Below are 19016 nucleotides of genomic sequence, written 5' to 3'. Positions count from 1 at the left end.
TCTTCATGCACGTCGATGTTTTGTGTGGTCGTGGTAGTTAGAACGCAATCTACTGGGCCGTTTCTCATGTTCCTGGAGAATCTCCCAGAATTCCAGGTCCCTTCAGAATCCCTCAGAACCTCAGAAGCTTTCGCAACCTTCCAGAAACTTTCTGAAACGTTTATTTGTCAAGAAAACCTGAAATTCAGATTCTCGGAACATTTTAACTCATTCAAAAAGCTAATCCGGAAACCGGAATCCATCATCCGGAATCCGGAACACAGAATCCGGAGTACATATTCTAAATCCACTACACACAATTCAATAAACATAATCCAGAACCCAAAAAACCGGAATCCGGAATTTTGAATCCGGAAATCTTGATTCCGAAATCGGAAATCCGGATATCTGACATCCGGAATCCGGATATCAGTAACCGTGTATAATGGTCTCTGTGTATGGGAGTCAGAATCTTAAAATTCTTCAAATTCAGGCCTTCAAAAGGTCGTCGCAGAGCTTCAAAACTTCCAAAATCTCACTTTTTCAGAGTGGACTTAAACTTTTGTGGATCGGCCAAAACGTGATTTTCGGAATTTTTCCGGTTTCTCGTTTCCGGATCACGTTCATGGCTCCAAGTTTTTCGTACGTAGGTTTTGCAGGGAGACCTTTATTTTTCATGTTGACACCTTTTTACGAATATTGACCTAAATAGGTGTTTCAGTACAAACTGAGGGTGGAATTAAACTTTTGTGGAGTACTGTAAAATTACGCTGTAATTTGTCCCATCATAGAAGGATAACAAACGAAAAATGCCCAATTTTCAGGATAAATGTCAGCGAGCAAACAAAAAACGAGGAGGTTGACTTTGGCCGTGAGATCCAACGAAGCACCGACGGAATTAAAGCAAACGTCTTCATTTTCCCGACTTGTTTCATTTTCAAAGTCAAAAGAGATGAATGTTGAGAATTATTTCGGAAATTTGAATGGGAGAAATTAATTTTTTGATGTCTTCTTCTGTCTCATTATCGATAGTGTCATTCTCAATGTGTTCATTTTTCCTTCCCCCAATTCTCATTTCCTATCCTTTCGGTTTGGAATCCTGCATAACTATCATTCCGAGTGCACTTCGAAAAAATCTTCTAATTATCATCCCTACAATACATATTAGTTCCGCCCATCCCAGTTACTCATTTATTCATTCTATTTCAAATGAATTCAGAAAACTCTTCGGAATTTATTTTTAGAAACAAACATGGGTTTTAACGTAACAATAGTGAATATCTGCAACACTCGATGAAGTTCGAGAAAAACTGGAAAAAAGTATCGTAGATGTTAAGGAATGGGTTTTTCTCAATCAAATATAATTGCTTGTTCATACTAGTCAAGAAACGTATCGAATTTAAATTAAAAACATCAAAGGCGCGCCGAGCTAGCTTTAACAAAGATCAAAACCATGCCTAGCTTGAAAGTTTTGCATTCACAGAATCTTTTGGACTTTCCGAATTCTTGAAATTTAGAAACGCTGGGAAAACTCAATTTGACAGTTGAGAATTCAGACTAGCAGAAAAGAAATTCGAAAATTGAAATCTTAAAAATGCGAAATTTTGAAAATTCTGAATGTTCGAAAATTCGTGCTTTTTACGACCTCCAGACTACGGTCGCCAAATTATGTCCACCGTAAAAATCTTTAGAATTGAAAGTTCTGGTCAATTTACTGTCTCTACTACAAGTCAACATTTGATTCTGGCTATCTGAGCTCAATAAACTCTATATGCCTCAACCAGCAAGTGAAATGAAAAAAAAAAACAAGTTAGCGAGTTGATAATTTATTTGTAATGGACTTTTTAGCAATTTATTACAGTTGGTGAGAAGGAGATGGAAGAAGTGTAAGCGATACGAAGATCTGGTGTAGGACGGGAAGAAGATAGTGATGGAGCAGTTGGAGCTGAAATAGGAACTTGAGAAGTGCTCAATTATCTTGGTTCCTGTCAAAGGTATCAAAATTTTACCGGGCTTTTGGTTGACAGGTAGAACACGACTAGCTGGAGAGGTTGGATCTGAGGGAGCAGCAAATTGAGGGGTGAAGTTCAGATTACCAATGAGATCTTGGAATGAAGCCGTAGCAGAATTTTCGACTAATGCAGAACTACCTAGAAAAATGGATTCTATGAACGCTCGCTCTCGCTTCTCTGCTTCTCTTCTAAACTTTAAAAGCTCCTAGCACGCTTCAAAATAGTCCGTTTCCTATGGTTTTTGGCTTATTTTGCAGCGAAATTCCTCTCCAATCTTTGCAAATTCTTGAGAATCTATTAAAAATTAGGATTTCTTGATATTTTCAGAAATGACACAACGCTCAGTTGATTCTCTGAAGGCAAACGATCCAATTGCTGCGGAGGTCCGATTTCTATAAAACAATAGGTGTCAGGTTTCTTAGGACCATTCATGACTCTTCGACTTTCAATAACAACAATTTGTGCATCTGAATGTCACTACATAATGGGATCAGAGGGCAACACCACCTGTACAGTCTGTTCCCACCAGAGTTGCATTGCAGTGAGTGAATGGAAATTGGAGAAACACAGAGAAACAGAAACAGGGATGACAGTGACGCATAGGACAAGCGAGTCAGTCCTATGTCTTTCTTCCCACATACTATTCATTCTCTCCTTGAGACGACTTACTGGATAGACGTCTTTTTTGGAAGCTCTCCAAGAACCCTAAAATGAAAGGGTTCTGGAGAGTTTTTTTTTTGATTTTTCTAAGTATTTTCTCCCTTTATACTGTTCTTTAATATTCTAGAAATCCTCTATCTGAAAGGATTTCGCAATATCGATCTTTGGCATAATTTTTTTCAAAAAAAGGTGAGTTTTTTTTCTTAAAATCTGAATGTTTTCGAGTAGATAATGGATAATTTGAATAAACTATTATAAATGCTACAAAAAAGCTCATTCAAGTTCCTTTAAAATTATTGTATATTTTTTTTAATTCTACCAAATATTGAGATGAATACGTACAGAAAGTTGTCAGTTGCGTAATCGAAGTTCGAATTTTGTTCAATAGCGCTGAGTATTTTTCAGCCTTACCTAGCGGAATTTACTCAATTTTTTCTGAGAAAAACATATCAGCTCGCATTCGAAAATAAGCCAATTTGATTAAATTTCATTATTTTGTGGTTTTGATTTCAAAAACATGATACGTTTCCAGTATTTCAAAATTGTAAAAAATAAAGTGAAGGGAAGGCAAACTTATAGGACATCAATGTATTTTTCAAATAAATTATTTCAGAAATGGACACTTCGGAAAAACAACTTTTCAGCTCGAAATTGCTCGATCCCTTCAACTTCACAAGATTCGTCTGTTCAGTCTAGAAATGTGAGAATCTCATCTAGCCCTGGGTAAATTATTTTCTCCTGGAATCAATTCATCAGATTGGTATTTTAGGACTGTTGTCGACAAGATCATCGGAAATAAAAGTTTCAACACCTGATGCCTGGAACTTGGATTTAGGATGAAGTCATTAATTGGTTCTTCAGCAACCTTGGCATTGATCGATTCGATATTGTGGACCCTTGCCTTTGGGAAAGTATTCCTCTTGGAGAAAGGCCATTGGATTCTTCTGGTGTTCAATTCTTCGTCGAATTGGCATGAGAACAGTTTGAGATTCGACCCGCGTGGACAAAAAAAGACGATACTTCGATCATCCGATTCCAACTCAAAGGGATGTCAATTGTGGGATTCATGTCTGCTTGATGGCTCAATAAATGTTCACAAATCAGTTCTGGGACAAGGAGGTAGATGTTCGAGCATTCAGAAAAGCAACCAAGGAAACACTCAAGAATGAAGGATAATTTTTTTCAATCCCAGAAAGACCTTGTCGAAGCTTTTTTTGTGGTTATATCATATCTCTCTGTTTATGCTCATCACAGCCAGATATGTTCTTATACCGGAATTTGTTGCTGATTTTAATTTGATAAAAAATTGCATACCCAAAGCATTCATATTTTAATAGCATCGCGGAAAGGAACCTCGATTTGAAAATTGGCACTGAGCCAAGTTCTGTATCAGAACGTGTCTGTTTTGGAATAAGAATTTTTAAAAAATGTTTTTAAACATCTAACGAAATTAGAATTCCTATTTCAGGAGAAAATGAGTATTCACAAAGAACGAAATGATTGTTCTTCAAATCTCAAGTTTTTTGTTGATTTATTGGGAGTAAGGTGCATTCGTAGTTTCTCAATTATGTTTTTGTTCTCATTGTGTTAGATTTTTTCCCAATGTCAAAAATTTTAGACATATTGAGTTTTCTCTCCCGAAGTTTTCAGATTTTTTGTTTCGCTAAATGTAAGTAATAATGTTCGAATATCCAATTTATCAAAAAGTTGGTCAAATTTAGAAAAACGTCTTCATGTTTTAAAAATGCAGAAATTTGAGAATTCTCATTTAAAAATTTTTCGGCAGTTACTGGGCAAATTTTAAATCTCCGGAAAATCATAAAGAAACAAAAATTCAACTGAACTAATCTCTTTTTGGCGTCTTTTTTTTCAAAAAGTGCTCAGCTTATTTGCACGTTTAAATTATCTTGCCGCGCCATATTTTTTTTCTATTTTTTCTGTTTCCATATTATTTTATTTTCAATTTTTCTCTGAATTTTCTATTTTCTATTTTCATATTTTTCTAATTTTTCTATTTTTTTTCTATTTTTTTTCTAGTTGTCCTATTTTTTTAAATATTATTCTATTTTAATATTTTTTCTAATTTTCCTATTTTTTTTCTATTTTTATATTTTTTTTTCTAATTTTCATAATTTTTCATTCTTCATATTTTTTCTAATTTTCTATTTTCACTTTTTCTATTTTTATATTTTTCCTGATTTTCATATTTTTTATTTTTCCTAATTTTTCCTAATTTTCTGTTTTTATATTTCTTATATATTTTTTTTCTATTTTCATAATTTTTTTCTAATTTTCTAATTTTTTCTATTTTCGCTTTTTTTTTAAATTTACTAATTTTCTTTTTTTTTCCTTTTTTTCTGAATAAATAAGAAACAATTAAAATTCGTTAAATGTTTATTGATCAAGTTGTGGTGAGAAATTATGGTAAAAGAAAGTAAACGAGTAGTTGGCTCCTTGGCCAATTGGCGTCGACTCAGACGAGCGTCTCTACTCCATCCTGCATCTTCATGTACAAATCAGCCGCTGCGTTGTGAGCAGGGAGGGATTGTTGGATTTTCTGTTTCAGGGCATCGTAATCGATGGGCACGATATCGTTCAGTTCAGATATAGCTTCATACCAAGGAGTCAAGAATCGAGCGAGAGGGGGAAGCGTCTTGGATGGCTCACGCAACTGAAAAATGTTAATATTTGTTTCTTTAATATATTTTTCTAACTCACGAGCTCTCGCTTCCATTCGAGCCGCTCTTCCGGGGGGCACCTCAATTTTCGTGGGAAATCGAATCCAGAAGCGTAAAGAATCGCAAACGATAACTGATGAATGTCGTCTTTGGGCATCGGCTCGATTCCCATCCCAACTTCAAAACTACAGTACTTCATTACACTGAAGTTTGGATTGGTCACCCTATCGACCAAGTCTCCATTATGAGGAGTTGGAATCGACACGGCGAAATTTCCAAGTTTGATATCTGTATGTACCAATTTGAATCCATGCACAGCTTCGAGGCGAGAGCTTGCCAAGCGATTCTCACGAGAGTTGGGCGTTTGATTGCTTGCCATGGAGCTTTCTGGCGCAAAGACTCCAAATCTGGGCCTAACAACTCTTGACCTGAAAATATTACTCTATTTACTCTATTTTCGATTACATGAGTTAGTTTTTTTTTTGTATTTCAAACCCAGTGTATCTTTTCTGGACGGCTTCAAAACAATTTTCGACACATTTTCCGAAAAAACCCTAGAGAAATCCTATGAAAAGTTTTTGAGAAATTCTAGGATAATTTTCGAAAAAGTTTATAATGAACTTCTTGAAAATTTTTCGAAGAATTTCCTAAGGAGTTTCACGAAAAAGTTTGAAAAAAAAAATTCGAGGAAGTTTTTTAAAGAAATACATCTTAACGTGGTGGTTTAATTTTCTGGGCTCTCATTGTGAAGTGGAGTAGCCACCACGTTTAAATGTATTAGTTTCGTAAAATTCCTTGAAAAAAAGCTTTTTTAATAATTTTTTGTTTCAAAAGACACACTGCTCCAAAATTCCTATACTTTTCAGCCTACTTAATTTTGTTTGTATGAAAATCTTACCAATAGTATGAAGAATTCCATTTTGTGTAGCGGAAATAGTACTTGGGAGTGAATTCACGGTAATAGAGGCGCTGCAAAGCGTTTGCCTCATTCAAAACATCCGATGCTTTGATGGAAGCTTTAATGGCTATTTTTTCCGACCCTGATGACGATTCATACACCGCTCCGTAACTTCCAGCTCCGATCAATCTATTCAAGTGGTATCCCCGAATATCCATTCCAACAAGATCCTTGATTGTAACCGCAGAAATCATTCTGTAAAAAATCATTGAATTAGCTTTCTAGATTCAAAAATTGTCATTTTTCGGTTTTTTTTTCAATTTTTTCTCGAAAATTTTGGCTGACCTAATTATTTTTTGGCGTGACCTATATTTCAAAAAGTGCTGTCATTTTTTTCCTAACTATCACTTATGTTCCCCCAAACACTAGAACTGCTGTTTCATTAAAAAAATTAAATTTACCTTGATAATCAACTGCAAGAAGGGAAGAGAGAGGGGAAGAGCTCACCGATTCGAAGCGAAAAAAGAGGAAAGACTGATTTTTCTGAAGGATTTTCCCCCTTCATCGACAGTGAAACGTGGAAAATCACCCTAAATTGTTTTGAGGGTACCAGGTTTTAAAGGTACAGGTACCAAACTGGGTAGATGGGATCTTTGAGGGATGGAGATTCAAAATTAGATCAAATTTTTCAGTAAAGTAGGTCAGAGACGCTTTTTGTGCCCCGTAGAGATGAAGCCACCATAATGGGTGTGTGGGATCTTTGAGGAACAGGAATTTTTTATCATTTCGAATTTTGCAGGAAACTAGGTCACAAAATTTTTTTTGTTCTCCTTAGAGATAGAAATATCGTTTTTCGTCTTAAAAATGACAAAATTTATTTATCACAAATTTAAAAATTGAACACATTTTCTACCTCATCCTCTGGTAACATTTTTTTCTGGTTTTTCTGGTCACAGTGTTTGAAAGATCGACAAAAGGAACTGTCATCACAAGAATCACAATTTTCATTCTGGGTGATAGCCGGGCTCTCGTCGTTATCATACTCATCAACCCTTCTGTTTCCAATTTATCAGAAGGTTCATCGTTATTTCCGCTTTTTTATATAAAAAGTTTTATCCCAATCAAACATAGGTAGAAAGGAACTATTTTGAGATGGCTTGGAAATCGGCAATCTTTAAGTCTTAAGCGCAGCACCAATTTGGGAAAAAATGCATATTTCTGAAATTCTAATTCACTCTTACAATTAATTTCCGGGTCCTCAAAACTTTGAGTTTCTTAACTTTAGCATTGTCGAATTTCCGAAGTTACTAAACGGGGTGAAACCGGCCAGTAGGACGGTCATTCTTCCCCTCAGGCAGGTGCGCTTCGAACCACTGTTGGGTGCGTATAGCGGTGTAGGCTGAAGCTCCGTCATTTTGGTAGATCAAATGTTCCCGTCCAAAATGGGATTTGGTCCACAGAAGCAGATGCTTTTTGAAAATTCCCTCAATATACACTTTCTAGGTCTTATAGACATCTTGATCTGTGAAATTTGGAATTTGAGCATATCGCACCAAAAACTATCGTGCCGGCTGGGTGTGAAACTCTAGGAATGGTTTTTTTTTTCTTAAAATGTTCCTTGATATCCTTGGCTAACCCACAATAACTTTGAAAGTTGGATTCGGCTTCAATCGTGAACCACTGTTCGTCAAAGAAAACGGACTCCAAATTGTCTCCTCACGGCGTGCCATCGAGTCGAAATTTAGTCTTCTCCAGACGCTTTCGCTTATTGCTTTAAAACAAGATAACGACTTCTGAGACGCAATAACATTTTAGATCAAGCTTTTTTCGGGCTATCTTTTAAACTAAAAATCAAAACATACAGATAAACATGGCCAATTTCCTGAGGGATTGATGTATGCTACTCCTGATTTCATCTCGAACAGCTTTAAAGGGGGACTCCGACCAAAAATTTTTATTGCCTCAAAATGTTTCAAAAATCTGTATTTTCCTAATATTATTGCAAAAAAATTCAAAAAAAACCCTAAATGCCCGAAAAACTGCGTTGGAAAAAAAATAGGATTTGAATTCCGGCGCAGTGAGAAACCTAGGCCACGGCATCATATCGCCTTTTTTACATGTACTCGTCCCTCCTAGCAACTTTATTTTGAAATTTATTCGCTTTTAAAGATGGGGGGACATGAAAAAAATAATGTTCTCGAAATTCCGTTCAATGATGCCCCTCGAAGAGTTGAACTTGTGAGGGCGATGATTGAGGGTGCGGCGCCGTTACCGACTGAGCCACGCGGGTGAAGAGAAAGCGTCCGCTCCATTGCATACATAAAGGCGAGGACGACAGCTGTACGCAGAGTGACATTAAGCGTTGTACACAGTGACGGTAGAATGCATACTCTAGCTACAAAAAAACTACGGAAAATCTCCTGTCCCCCCACCTTTAACGCCATTATTCGGGGCCTTAGATTTTTTTCGAATTTTTTCGCTATAATATTGGGAAAATAGACAACTTTTCGAACATTTTAATGCAATAAGAATTTTTGGTCGGAGTCCCCCTTTAACCTCTTCTGGAGGTATCACCGTAGTTTTTCTTTCTCTCATAATGCGACCGAATATAGCTCCAGCCTCGGTGAATCTTTTGATAGCCTCAAAAAACCACATGTCGACAGTACCAATGCGTTTGAAGATCTCGTTTCAACTAATGCCCTACTTAAAAAGACTGATGACTGTGGCATGGTGGACGTTACGGCTTGCCATTTATCTGAAACTCAACCAATCAATACTGTATTTCTTTTCTCTTTTTTTCTTTTCCACGACGGAAGGTCGTAATAAATAAATAAATAACCATTCACATTTTAAAGTTCCCAAATTCCCAAAGTGGAAGTTTTTTTTTATTTTCAAATATGTTTTTTTTTTTTGAACTTTTGATCTTCACGAGTTCTGAAGTTTCGATTTTTGATTTTTGAATTTTTGAATTTCTGAATTTTCACATTTCAGAATTTCAAAATGTTCGAAATTTCAAATTCGAGATTTCATAAAACAATAGGTGACATGTATATAACTGCAATTCTACATTACACTACTCAGACTGCAGATGTTATTTTGTAGTTCCTGGCGCTGCGACGGGTTTTTGTCGCAGGGTCTTTTTTGTTTCCCTTTTTTCATTGAGTGTAGGTATTAAAGAAGCGCAGTGACACAGAAATAGGAGGAGCTTTTCAGAGACGCAGAGGAAAATCAATGGAGTCGCCGCTATGTTTCCCGTACACCTGCCACCTCACTTCTCCCCTCGGACGACTTGACTGAATAGACGTCTTTTCCGGGAGCTCTCCAAAGACCCTAAAAATGGGTTTTGGAGAGTTCCTTTTTCACTGATTTTTCTAAGTATTATTTCTTCCCTACATTATTTCTGGAGAATCTTCAAATAAATGGATTTCTCACCATTGTGCTCATCTTGCGAAAATGACACTTCTGCTCTCCATTGACGCATGCGAGAATTTCTTCGAGCTGGAGGAAGTTCCAGAATATGGATTCCAGAGTCTAGAAGAAGCCCAATGGTCCATTCAAGGAAATTTTGGAATAAAACTATGGATTCAAAAAGGACGAATGGTATGGACCTACGTCGGCTGAACTCACACACGAGGAAGGCCAATGAAAAAATCAATGATGGATAGAACGAACGAGGTATTACTTTTTTCAAAATCTTACCGTCAACTTTCACGTAATTTATCTCGATACCTGTGAGAAGTATCGAATCAGGATTAACTCCCAAAATGTTTCTCAAATCATCAGAAATATTCTAACAGTTGACATTTTTTACCTCTTACAGGAACCGGAAAGATTTGCTTTAAAGTGTTTACTTCTCAGATTAGTGTTTCAAATTCAATAAATTTCCAGACCTCAACTGGAAATCACTAGACAAAATTGAAAAGCAGCACTGGAAAGACTGCATGAAAAATTTGGCTGCTACCAGGGATGAACAAGTCAAATTTGGATTAATAAGGATATTGCAAAAAAAACAATAGCAGGTCAGGTTTTACTTATTTTTTTTCTTGAAAATTGAAATTTTCAGATCCATCTTCCGGTTTCTTCTCGATTTTCGTGCCAGCCCGGGAAAATTTCAATGGTTGCTCCAATTTAATTGATTTTCGATTCCTTTTTTTCAATAAAAATCTTCGGTGTTTGGGGCAAAAATGTGTTGTGTTCTTTGAAAGGAAATGTGACTTTTTCTCAATACCTTTACAATCTATTGGTCAGTCTGTCGTGTGATTCACGCAAAAAACAGATCTAAAATGAAAATAATACACTCACCAAATTTTCTTGAAAGTTTCTAGTCTTTCAGCTATTCACCGATTTTTGAAAGACACCTGCTTTTCCACGTTTTTAGTAGAAAAACTTGCTAAAAATGCGTCTTACAGAAATCGGAAAAACAAGCTGGAAAACTAATGATTTTCAAAAAAATTTTGAAATGCGAAGATTTAAAACTAGAGTTGTTGTAAATTTTCCAAAGTTTTCACAAAGATGGAAAACTTGACAGCCGATGTACAAACTTCTGAAAATAATCAAAATATAAAAAAAACACGGTTTAATCTATCTCATTGACCGGTACTGTATATATTGCTGATTTTTTTCTATTCATGTCGAAAAAAACAACCAGATAGCTGGACTTACCGTGACCAACTTCAACGCTAATTTTCCTGTCGAAAAAAAACAAAATGAGAAATTTTTTTCTTTGAAGCAGGTTTATATTTAGATTTATTTTTCGAATAAAATAATAATAAGGATAATATGATTCAGAAAAAATAGAAAATGAAAAACAAAGAGGAAATATATTTAATTGGAGACGTCATTTTTGCTCCATTCTGGATCGTTGACGACGACGGAATATTTCACCGGACGGACGGTACCCTGAAAATTAAAAAATCAATTATTGTTGTTTAATTAGTATGATAGCTTCGCAGTTTAGCCGAAAACAAGCTGAATGTCGGAGAATAAGAAAGACTCACGATTGTAAGACCAGGGTAAACTCCTCACGTCCAGAATTGGTGATCCGGGAATCAATTATTGACGAGTTTCGGTGGTCTCGATCCTCAAAATTTTTTTCCAGCGTGGCCTTATTCACTTTGGGTAGAATTCAGACTTTCATTCTTTCACTGAAAAATTAACGAAATTAAAAAATGTCTATTACGAAATTAATGCTTCAATTGTTTTACTAGACTAGAAGATTTGAAGCCTGATCCAACAAAATCTATATTTCCAAGAATTTTTAAAGGAAAGTTCATTCAAAATTCACCCTGTCACTTGGAAAACAATTAGAACTTCAACGAGAAAAACTCACATTTTGTTTAGACAAAGTAAGAAATCTTTTTTTAAGGACTTCTAGGATATAATAAGAATAGTATAGGAAATAGATAATACTTAGAAAAATCAGAAGAATTGGAACTCCCCTAAAATCCATTCATTTTTAAGATTTTTTGGAGAGTTCCCGAAAAAGACGTCTATTCAGTCAAGACGTCGGAGGGGAGAAATGAGGAGAAGTTTCTATATGAGAGAGATAGGGGCGCCTCCATTGATTCTCCTCTGTGTCACTATCATCATTTTCGCATTTCTATCTCTCCTCGCTTCTCTACTCTCTATACTTGTGGGGTTGTTCATGTCGAGAAATTGTGGCTTTGAAACGTATTTGAAATAAAAAGCGATGCATTCCGCAAAACTCTTGCATGACATATCGCTGCACACTCTCGCAACATGAACAACCTATCAACAAAATGTGACCCTTCCATATCATAAATATTAGGTTGGCGGGAAAGTCTTTGTCACTCTGTTTGTTTAATCACTGTTCTCGTATATGGAGGCTGTGTATGATATCGACTNTAGTGAATAACAAGGTGATAAGAACCTTCCATATAAACAAGTCCCCATCTCCTTCCCTGCTCCTCATCTGTAATTGAAACGATATGTTTGTTCCCACTGCTATTCACATCAGACATGTTTTGATTTACCTCTTCCTATCTCACACCACGATGAAGGATTCGGAAACTTTCTTGAAGAATGTGTACAACACACATGCCCCTCACTACAATACTATTCGCAATTGGTTCCATCGTTTCGAAAAAGATGACTTCTCGCTCGATGAAAAGGATCGCTCTGGGAGACCCCGTGAGTTGGATTTGGACAAGCTGAAGCACGCATTGCAATCGGATCCATTTCAATCTAGCCGTGAACAAGCTGTCACATTCGGAGTTCACCATAGCACAGTCCTTGAAGGTTTGAAGTCTCTTGGAATGAGAAAACTTTTTGGTCGATTCATACCTCATCACCTGACTCAAGCCAACCTTGACCGCCGAGTCGACGATTCGATTACTCTTCTCACTCTCCACGCGGGCGATCGATGGCTGGACCGGCTAATAACCGGAGATGAGAAGTGGGTCTTCTACGATAATCACCACAGGAAATCCCAGTGGGTTGGAGAAGGAGAGAGCCCACAGGATGTCCCCAAACCCGACCTTCATCCGAAAAAAGTTATGCTCTCTGTGTGGTGGGGAGTGGACGGCCCCATCTACTGGGAACTTCTGCCCGAGGGCAAAACAATAACTGGAGACCTCTACACTACTCAACTACGAAACCTCAAGAAAGCAGTCGACCGTTCGGCCCTGAAAGACAAGAAAGTGTACTATCAACATGATAACGCTCGCCCACATGTTTCGAAACAAGTGAAGCAGGAGCTGATGGGATATGGATGGAATGTTCTCCCTCACCCCCCGTATTCTCCTGATCTTGCTCCTTCCGACTATTGGTTATTTGGCGATATGACACGTGCCTTCGAAGGAAGAAGCTTCAATTCCCGTGGAGCGGTCGAAGCGGCACTCAAACAATACTTTGCCTCACGCCCGGCTGGATTCTACCGCAATGGAATCCATAAATTGAGGGAACGTTGGAGACATGTTGTTGATAATGATGGACAATATAATTAATTATTCGGTTATTTTTTCTTTGAGAAATAAACTATTGAAAAAGTGACAAAGACTTTCCCGCCAACCTAATATAAAACCTTGCAGAAAGAGAGGGAGAGACCTCGACTGTCCATCTGAGGGAAGGGGTAAACTAAAACATAACACCGCCGCCCTATCAGTTGTAATATGATACAGATTCGAAAATTAGTACAATTTAGATTCACATATTACATATCAAATCAACAATGGGAATATAATCCCAAATGAGGAATGTAGTAATTTGGAAATTTCGGAAATTTCAGGAATTCCAGGGGCGATTTCCGGATTGCAAATGAATATTTGATTTACAGTGAAAAAGTTTGGTGCGAACATAATTTCAGGTTGCAAAAAATCCCATTTTGATGTTTTCTGTATTCAACTTTGAAAATTTGCCATTTTTGGTATTTTATCTTCAGGAAAAAGACCATACAGGATTCTGTAACCACTAATTGTTTGTTTTCAAAAATCATTTGAATCACCTTGGCTTTCCAAAAAGTCAGATAAAAAATGCAACATGATTAAGACCTGAAATTAGGTATGTTTGCACTAAATTTTTTTACTGTAGATCGAATATATATTTGCAGTCCGGAAATCGTCTCTGAGAGAGCGTGAATTGGGAAGTTTCGGAATCCAGAGATTTCGCAATTAACTAGTCCTAAAATTCAAATATCCAGAATTTTTGGAAAATTTGAAAACTTGAAAATGAAAATACTCAGAAGTTTCGGGGGCTCATAAACTCGAAACATTGAAATTAGAAATACAAATGAAAGAAACGGTAAGCGAAAGTCAAGAAATTGAGCCCGCGGCAGTGGGCATTACACTGACCGGTTTTGAAATACGTAAATTCAGGTACTCCGGTAGTTTTTCATTTTCAGTACCTTCCGGAAACATGTGTATTTATCAGAAAATACAAAAAAATGAAGGAATAATAATAATTTGACCTAACTTAAAATCCCCATCTTTCGAGGATAACATTCTACCAATTCAACATCTGACAATGGAAAATGCAGTCGTTTGGCTTAGCTGAGCAGTTTCGGTATGATTCCAATCCGGAAAACGTGACGTTCTACCATCTACCTGTTTCAAAACGAAATCCGAGCATCGAGCATTGTCCTTTCATGGAATTTGAAAATTTCTCTCTATCAACAAATTGGCGCGAACAATAGTACTGTTTTGTAGTACACAAATTGTTTGGGCTTCCTTGTATGTGTCATCTTTGTTGGTCCATGTCTGCGTCATTTTTTACTAACTGTTGGGGAGAATTTTTTTCGACTAGTAGTCATTCTGCCTTGCATGACACCCAACTGATTTACGGGGTCTTTTTTCTTATTTTTTTCAAATTTTCTATTTTTTCTAATTTCGTTTTGAATGAAGCGCTGTTCTCGAAGAACCCAGGAAGAAGAGATGTTGCCAAATCGATGTTTTACTAGTGAGTCATTTAGTAACCAAACTTTGTGGATATACTATTCTTCAGTGAGAAAGGTTGCTCTGAGGGTTGATAGAGAAAACGGCTCTTTATGACAAGGGGGCCCATGAGAAAAGGGGGGCCATGGGAGAAGGGGGAGGGGCCATGAAATTAGGGGGGGGGCAAGACAGAAGGTGGGCGATGGGTAAAAATTATGTCTAAGCTAAGATTTTTCGATTTTTTCAAGTTTTGCGGCTGTTTTTATGGAAGTTTCGAACTTTGCGCTTGTTTCCATAAAAATGCATAACTTCAAAAAAATTTCATTTTAGGTCGTTTTTTTCATGAACAACATTGTTTTTGCTGTTGTAACTGTGTAATTTTATTTTTTTAAGCTAATATTTGATAGATTTAGGCTTAGGTACAAAAGAATTATAAAAAAAAATGAAATAAACTGAAAATTTAAAAAAATGATGAAAAATGTTCAAAGCACGAAATTTTAGTTTAAACGACCACAAAACTTGAAAAAATGGGCAAACTTAGGCATAATTTTTCCATTTGGATTTATAGAACTTTCCACGACCAGTCCATTTCCATTTGAATTTCCATTTGAAGTCCATATAAATACAGTTCAAAATTAATCATACATTCAGCCACAAATGCACAGCAGGCGGAAGCAGTACAGGAGACAGCTGCGAGAAGATCAATAAGCAATCAATAGCAGAATTTTCCGAACCATCTATGAGTGGACCAGGATTCACCAACTGCTATGCCTCGTGTGGATGTCATGTGATTACTGCCTATCGTGTTCACTATCATGCGTCTACTCAAGATTGTATGCCGAACTAACATCTTTTGCTATTTACAAAATAGTAAAATTCCAACATTGACTACAGCAATGTCAATTCGAGCAAACATCTACGCTGGTAAACCGAACAATTCAATTGCGGTTTCCCCGAAGAGTTATGTACATGTATACCAAAAGGAACATTAGTTAAATGGTGGAGGATGCATGTAGCTCCTCTCCACTCCTCAACATTCATCAGAAAACTGGTGACAGTGGGAGCATCGGAATTCGGAGTCGAATTAATTTTCTACACACTCTCCGCCCCTTCGCCGCCGGAAAGGCACACTGAAGAAAGAGTGGGTGAATTTCAATGTTCTTCTCGTCTGAAAGAAGTATCCTTCGAATGTGAACTGGCCTCGGATCTTTGTTATTGTATTCCCCAAGGAAAGGACATTTCATGTGATTGCAACATTTTGGATCTGGAAACGTTGTCGACCAACACTATTCTCCCCACTCAAGAAGGAGAAATAAAGATTGAGACCGAAAACAACTCCGTTATTACTCGTTTCGATTCAAGTGGTATCGTATCGGTACAACTTCAATTTACAAACTACAGTGTGGAAAGGATCGTTCAAGAAGATCAATGTAATATCTCCGAGATATCGATAGATGGTTGTTACTCATGTAGCCAAGGATCAATCGTCAAAATTACCTGTTCTTCAGTTCAATCAGAAGTAGAAGGTAGGATTCTTTGTCCTTCAATAACATCATCGGTCAACTGCACAAAACATGAAGAAAGGAATCTACTGGTTTTTCATGTTAATCATCAAACTATCAATGAAAAGTGTTCAATCACATGCGGACATACCACAACTTCATTTCTGCTAATTGGACGATTGATCGCCGTCGAAACCTTCAAAGACCGGAATTCATCTCATTTTGTACCCTATCACGAATTCATCTCAAAGAAAGGTCTGGAAATATTCGAGTTTTTCAGAAACCTGTGGAACACCTTTTGGGACCAAATAAAAAGCTTCATGACACCTTGGATAGTTATTGGAGTACTGATCATCTCTTTCTTGATTATCGGACAAAGATGTAAAGGGAGAAGAAGAAAATATTATCGACGATTGGTTCGAAGATTCTAAGGACTATTCAATTGCGACTTCATGGTTTCAACTGCTCAACTGCGACTTTATGGTTTCAATGATCCCACATTCGCTTCATGGTTTCAATGGTTCAACATTCGCTTCATGGTTTCAATGGTTCAACATTCGCTTCATGGTGTCAATGGTTTCAATTTTTAATGGCTTAGTCGATGAGAAATGCTTCAAGGATAATCAATCACAATCTACACTGTTTCCCGCACCCTTGCCTGCTGTTTCGGGAATGTCAACGTATTTCGTTGATCATCGAGATTCGTCATCCAAACATAAGTTGGATGATGAATCTCGATGACAAATCACAATATTTTGGTTTAAAAAACGTATATAACAACCGGCGAGAGCCACAATTGATGTATCTTTTTATTTTTTCATTTTAACTTTATCCTTTTTATCTTTTTCTTCGCTTACAAATAAATGGTTTAATCACACAAGTTTGAAATCTACACAAGGTGAGAGATTATTTGGAATCTCTCAACTTGACAATGTGGTTACGGGCTTCATTTGGGATTTGGTACAACCAAAGATTGGGATTCTGGTTTTGACGTTGGTTTCATTTCCTTGTGTTATGCTCGCCGGGAATGTCGACGTCACAACGTTCGAAGAGGGAGAAGATACACCAGAAGGATGTTTTGAGATGAATGATATATTTTATATATTTTATGACGTTTATGTTTATATTCTTCTTAATATAAAAGAATATTGGTATCCGGTACATTCGTCCTCAAAAACGTTCTATAATAAATCTGTGTCTGGAAACGTTGTTATATTCTCGGTATACTCTTTTTCACAGTTGTTGAAAACGATGAACAAGATGGGGGAGGAGGTAGTATGGGAGCATAACAGAAGAACGATCGAGAAAGTTTCTTAATTTATAATAGTTTTTCATAATTCCCCCTCTATCATTCAGAAGTCCATTGACATCATTTATGCCTGTCCGTTAAGAATTCTCTCCCTCTTGCCACTTCCAAAACATCACTCCTTCGATTAGGCTCTCGAAATTCCCACCATAATTATATCATTGACGGCTCCTCTATTCTCCCGTCCTCCCAAGTCAGAGATCTTGGCTTCACCACCGCCCCGCTCCTTAAATTTGAACAACAAATTCTCAAGAAAATCGCCCTTGCCATGCTCCGATCTTACCAACTACTTAGATCTTTCTTTTTTAAACTTATGTATTACCGATCATCGAATAATGCTCTGCCGTCTACTCTCCACCCCCTTCTTCCAAGCTTTCTCTTAAATTAGAACGACCTCTCCGACACTTCTTTAAAATATTCCTTCAAAGATGTAACATTCCCTTCCTCTCCTATGAAAATCGTCTCAAAATCCTAAACATGTTCTCAATCCGCAATCGTCGCCTCAAATCTCAGCTTTTTTTACTTTATAAATTAATTAGCGGTGCCTCTTATTTTCCCAATCTAGTATCTCGTGTCTCCATTTCCTCCTCGGCCCGTCACCCCATGTTACTTATATGCCACCACCCCAAAATCAACGACTATTTTGCCCAAACGATCCCGGTTTGGAACGCTATTGTAAAGAACTGCCACACTTTTTCGCCTCCCTCAAAATTCGCCTCCCTCAAAAAATAAATTATCTCAGGTTTTTTAATGCCAAATCTTGCCAGATGAAACGGTTATTTCGTTCGAGTACAGAAAAATTATTATTATTCGGTCCTTTTTTTGTCTGTTTGATCTACATCTACAGAAAAAGGGACAGCCTGCACTATTATTCAAATTATAAAAAATATATGAAAGCATCGTATTTTATTTGTACACATAGAAAAGAAAGACAAATGTACAGGTCCTACTATGAAATGAAAAAAAATTTGAAGGTTTTTGAATTTTCTGATTCTAAACGTATAAGACCTTTTTTTTTTGAAAAACATCAGAACTGTGAAATTTCGATGACTACGCAATTTTAAGTTGTCGCTCCGTTTTTTGAAAACTCTATTCAAATAAAATTTTAAGCGTTTCAAACCGGAATACGAGCATTGTCAACTATGGAAACAGAAACTTTTTCAATGACCTCACCGTCTCCCCAATCTCTCGACTAAAGTCATTTTTCCATTAAAAAATTGTATGTCCAGAAATCCATACTTGTAACGGGCCGTGTTGAATACTGTCCTAAAATACCAATTTGATGAATTGGTTCCAAAACAAAAGAACTCACCCAGGGTTAGATGCGATTTGCACATTTCCAGACTGAACTGACGAATCTTGTGAAGTTGAAGGGATCGAGCGATTTGGAGCTGAGAATGATGGATTTCCGAAAATTTGTATATTTTTTAATGAGATTTTCCTTTTTTTGGCTCGCAAAAGCTATTTAAATCTAGCCAGATAAGGCTGAAAATTACTCAGAGCTATTAAACAAAAACAGAACTCCAATTCCGCAACTGACAACTTTTTTTACATGTTTATGTTAACATTTGGTAGACCTGAGGACTCACAGCCT

At 36.8% G+C, this 19016-nt stretch overlaps 2 protein-coding genes across 2 annotated transcripts in view; one reads left to right on the top strand and one right to left on the bottom strand.

Annotated features, from left to right (window-relative positions):
* Positions 1–5124: 5124 nt before the first annotated feature.
* CBG07513 lies at positions 5125–6481 on the bottom strand (the record flags this gene model as incomplete). The annotated part of the gene is made up of 3 exons (XM_002645755.1): positions 5125–5322; positions 5370–5757; positions 6228–6481. 3 exons carry the CDS (start codon positions 6479–6481, stop codon positions 5125–5127), a joined length of 840 nt encoding a protein of 279 aa, XP_002645801.1.
* A 10895-nt stretch (positions 6482–17376) lies between these two features.
* Positions 17377–19016, top strand: part of CBG07518 — a gene marked incomplete at both ends in the record, with an annotated part of 3531 nt that continues 1891 nt past the window's right edge. The window contains one exon of the mRNA XM_045240540.1: positions 17377–17388. Coding sequence (XP_045093514.1) covers positions 17377–17388 — 12 coding nt within the window. The remainder of the gene's footprint in view (positions 17389–19016) is intronic.

This window comes from Caenorhabditis briggsae (assembly GCF_000004555.2).
Source record: "Caenorhabditis briggsae complete genome, chrX, whole genome shotgun sequence".
Classification (NCBI taxonomy): domain Eukaryota; kingdom Metazoa; phylum Nematoda; class Chromadorea; order Rhabditida; family Rhabditidae; genus Caenorhabditis; species Caenorhabditis briggsae.
The sequence above is the reverse complement of the archived record's forward strand: the minus strand, read 5'-3'. Positions and strand labels throughout refer to the sequence as shown.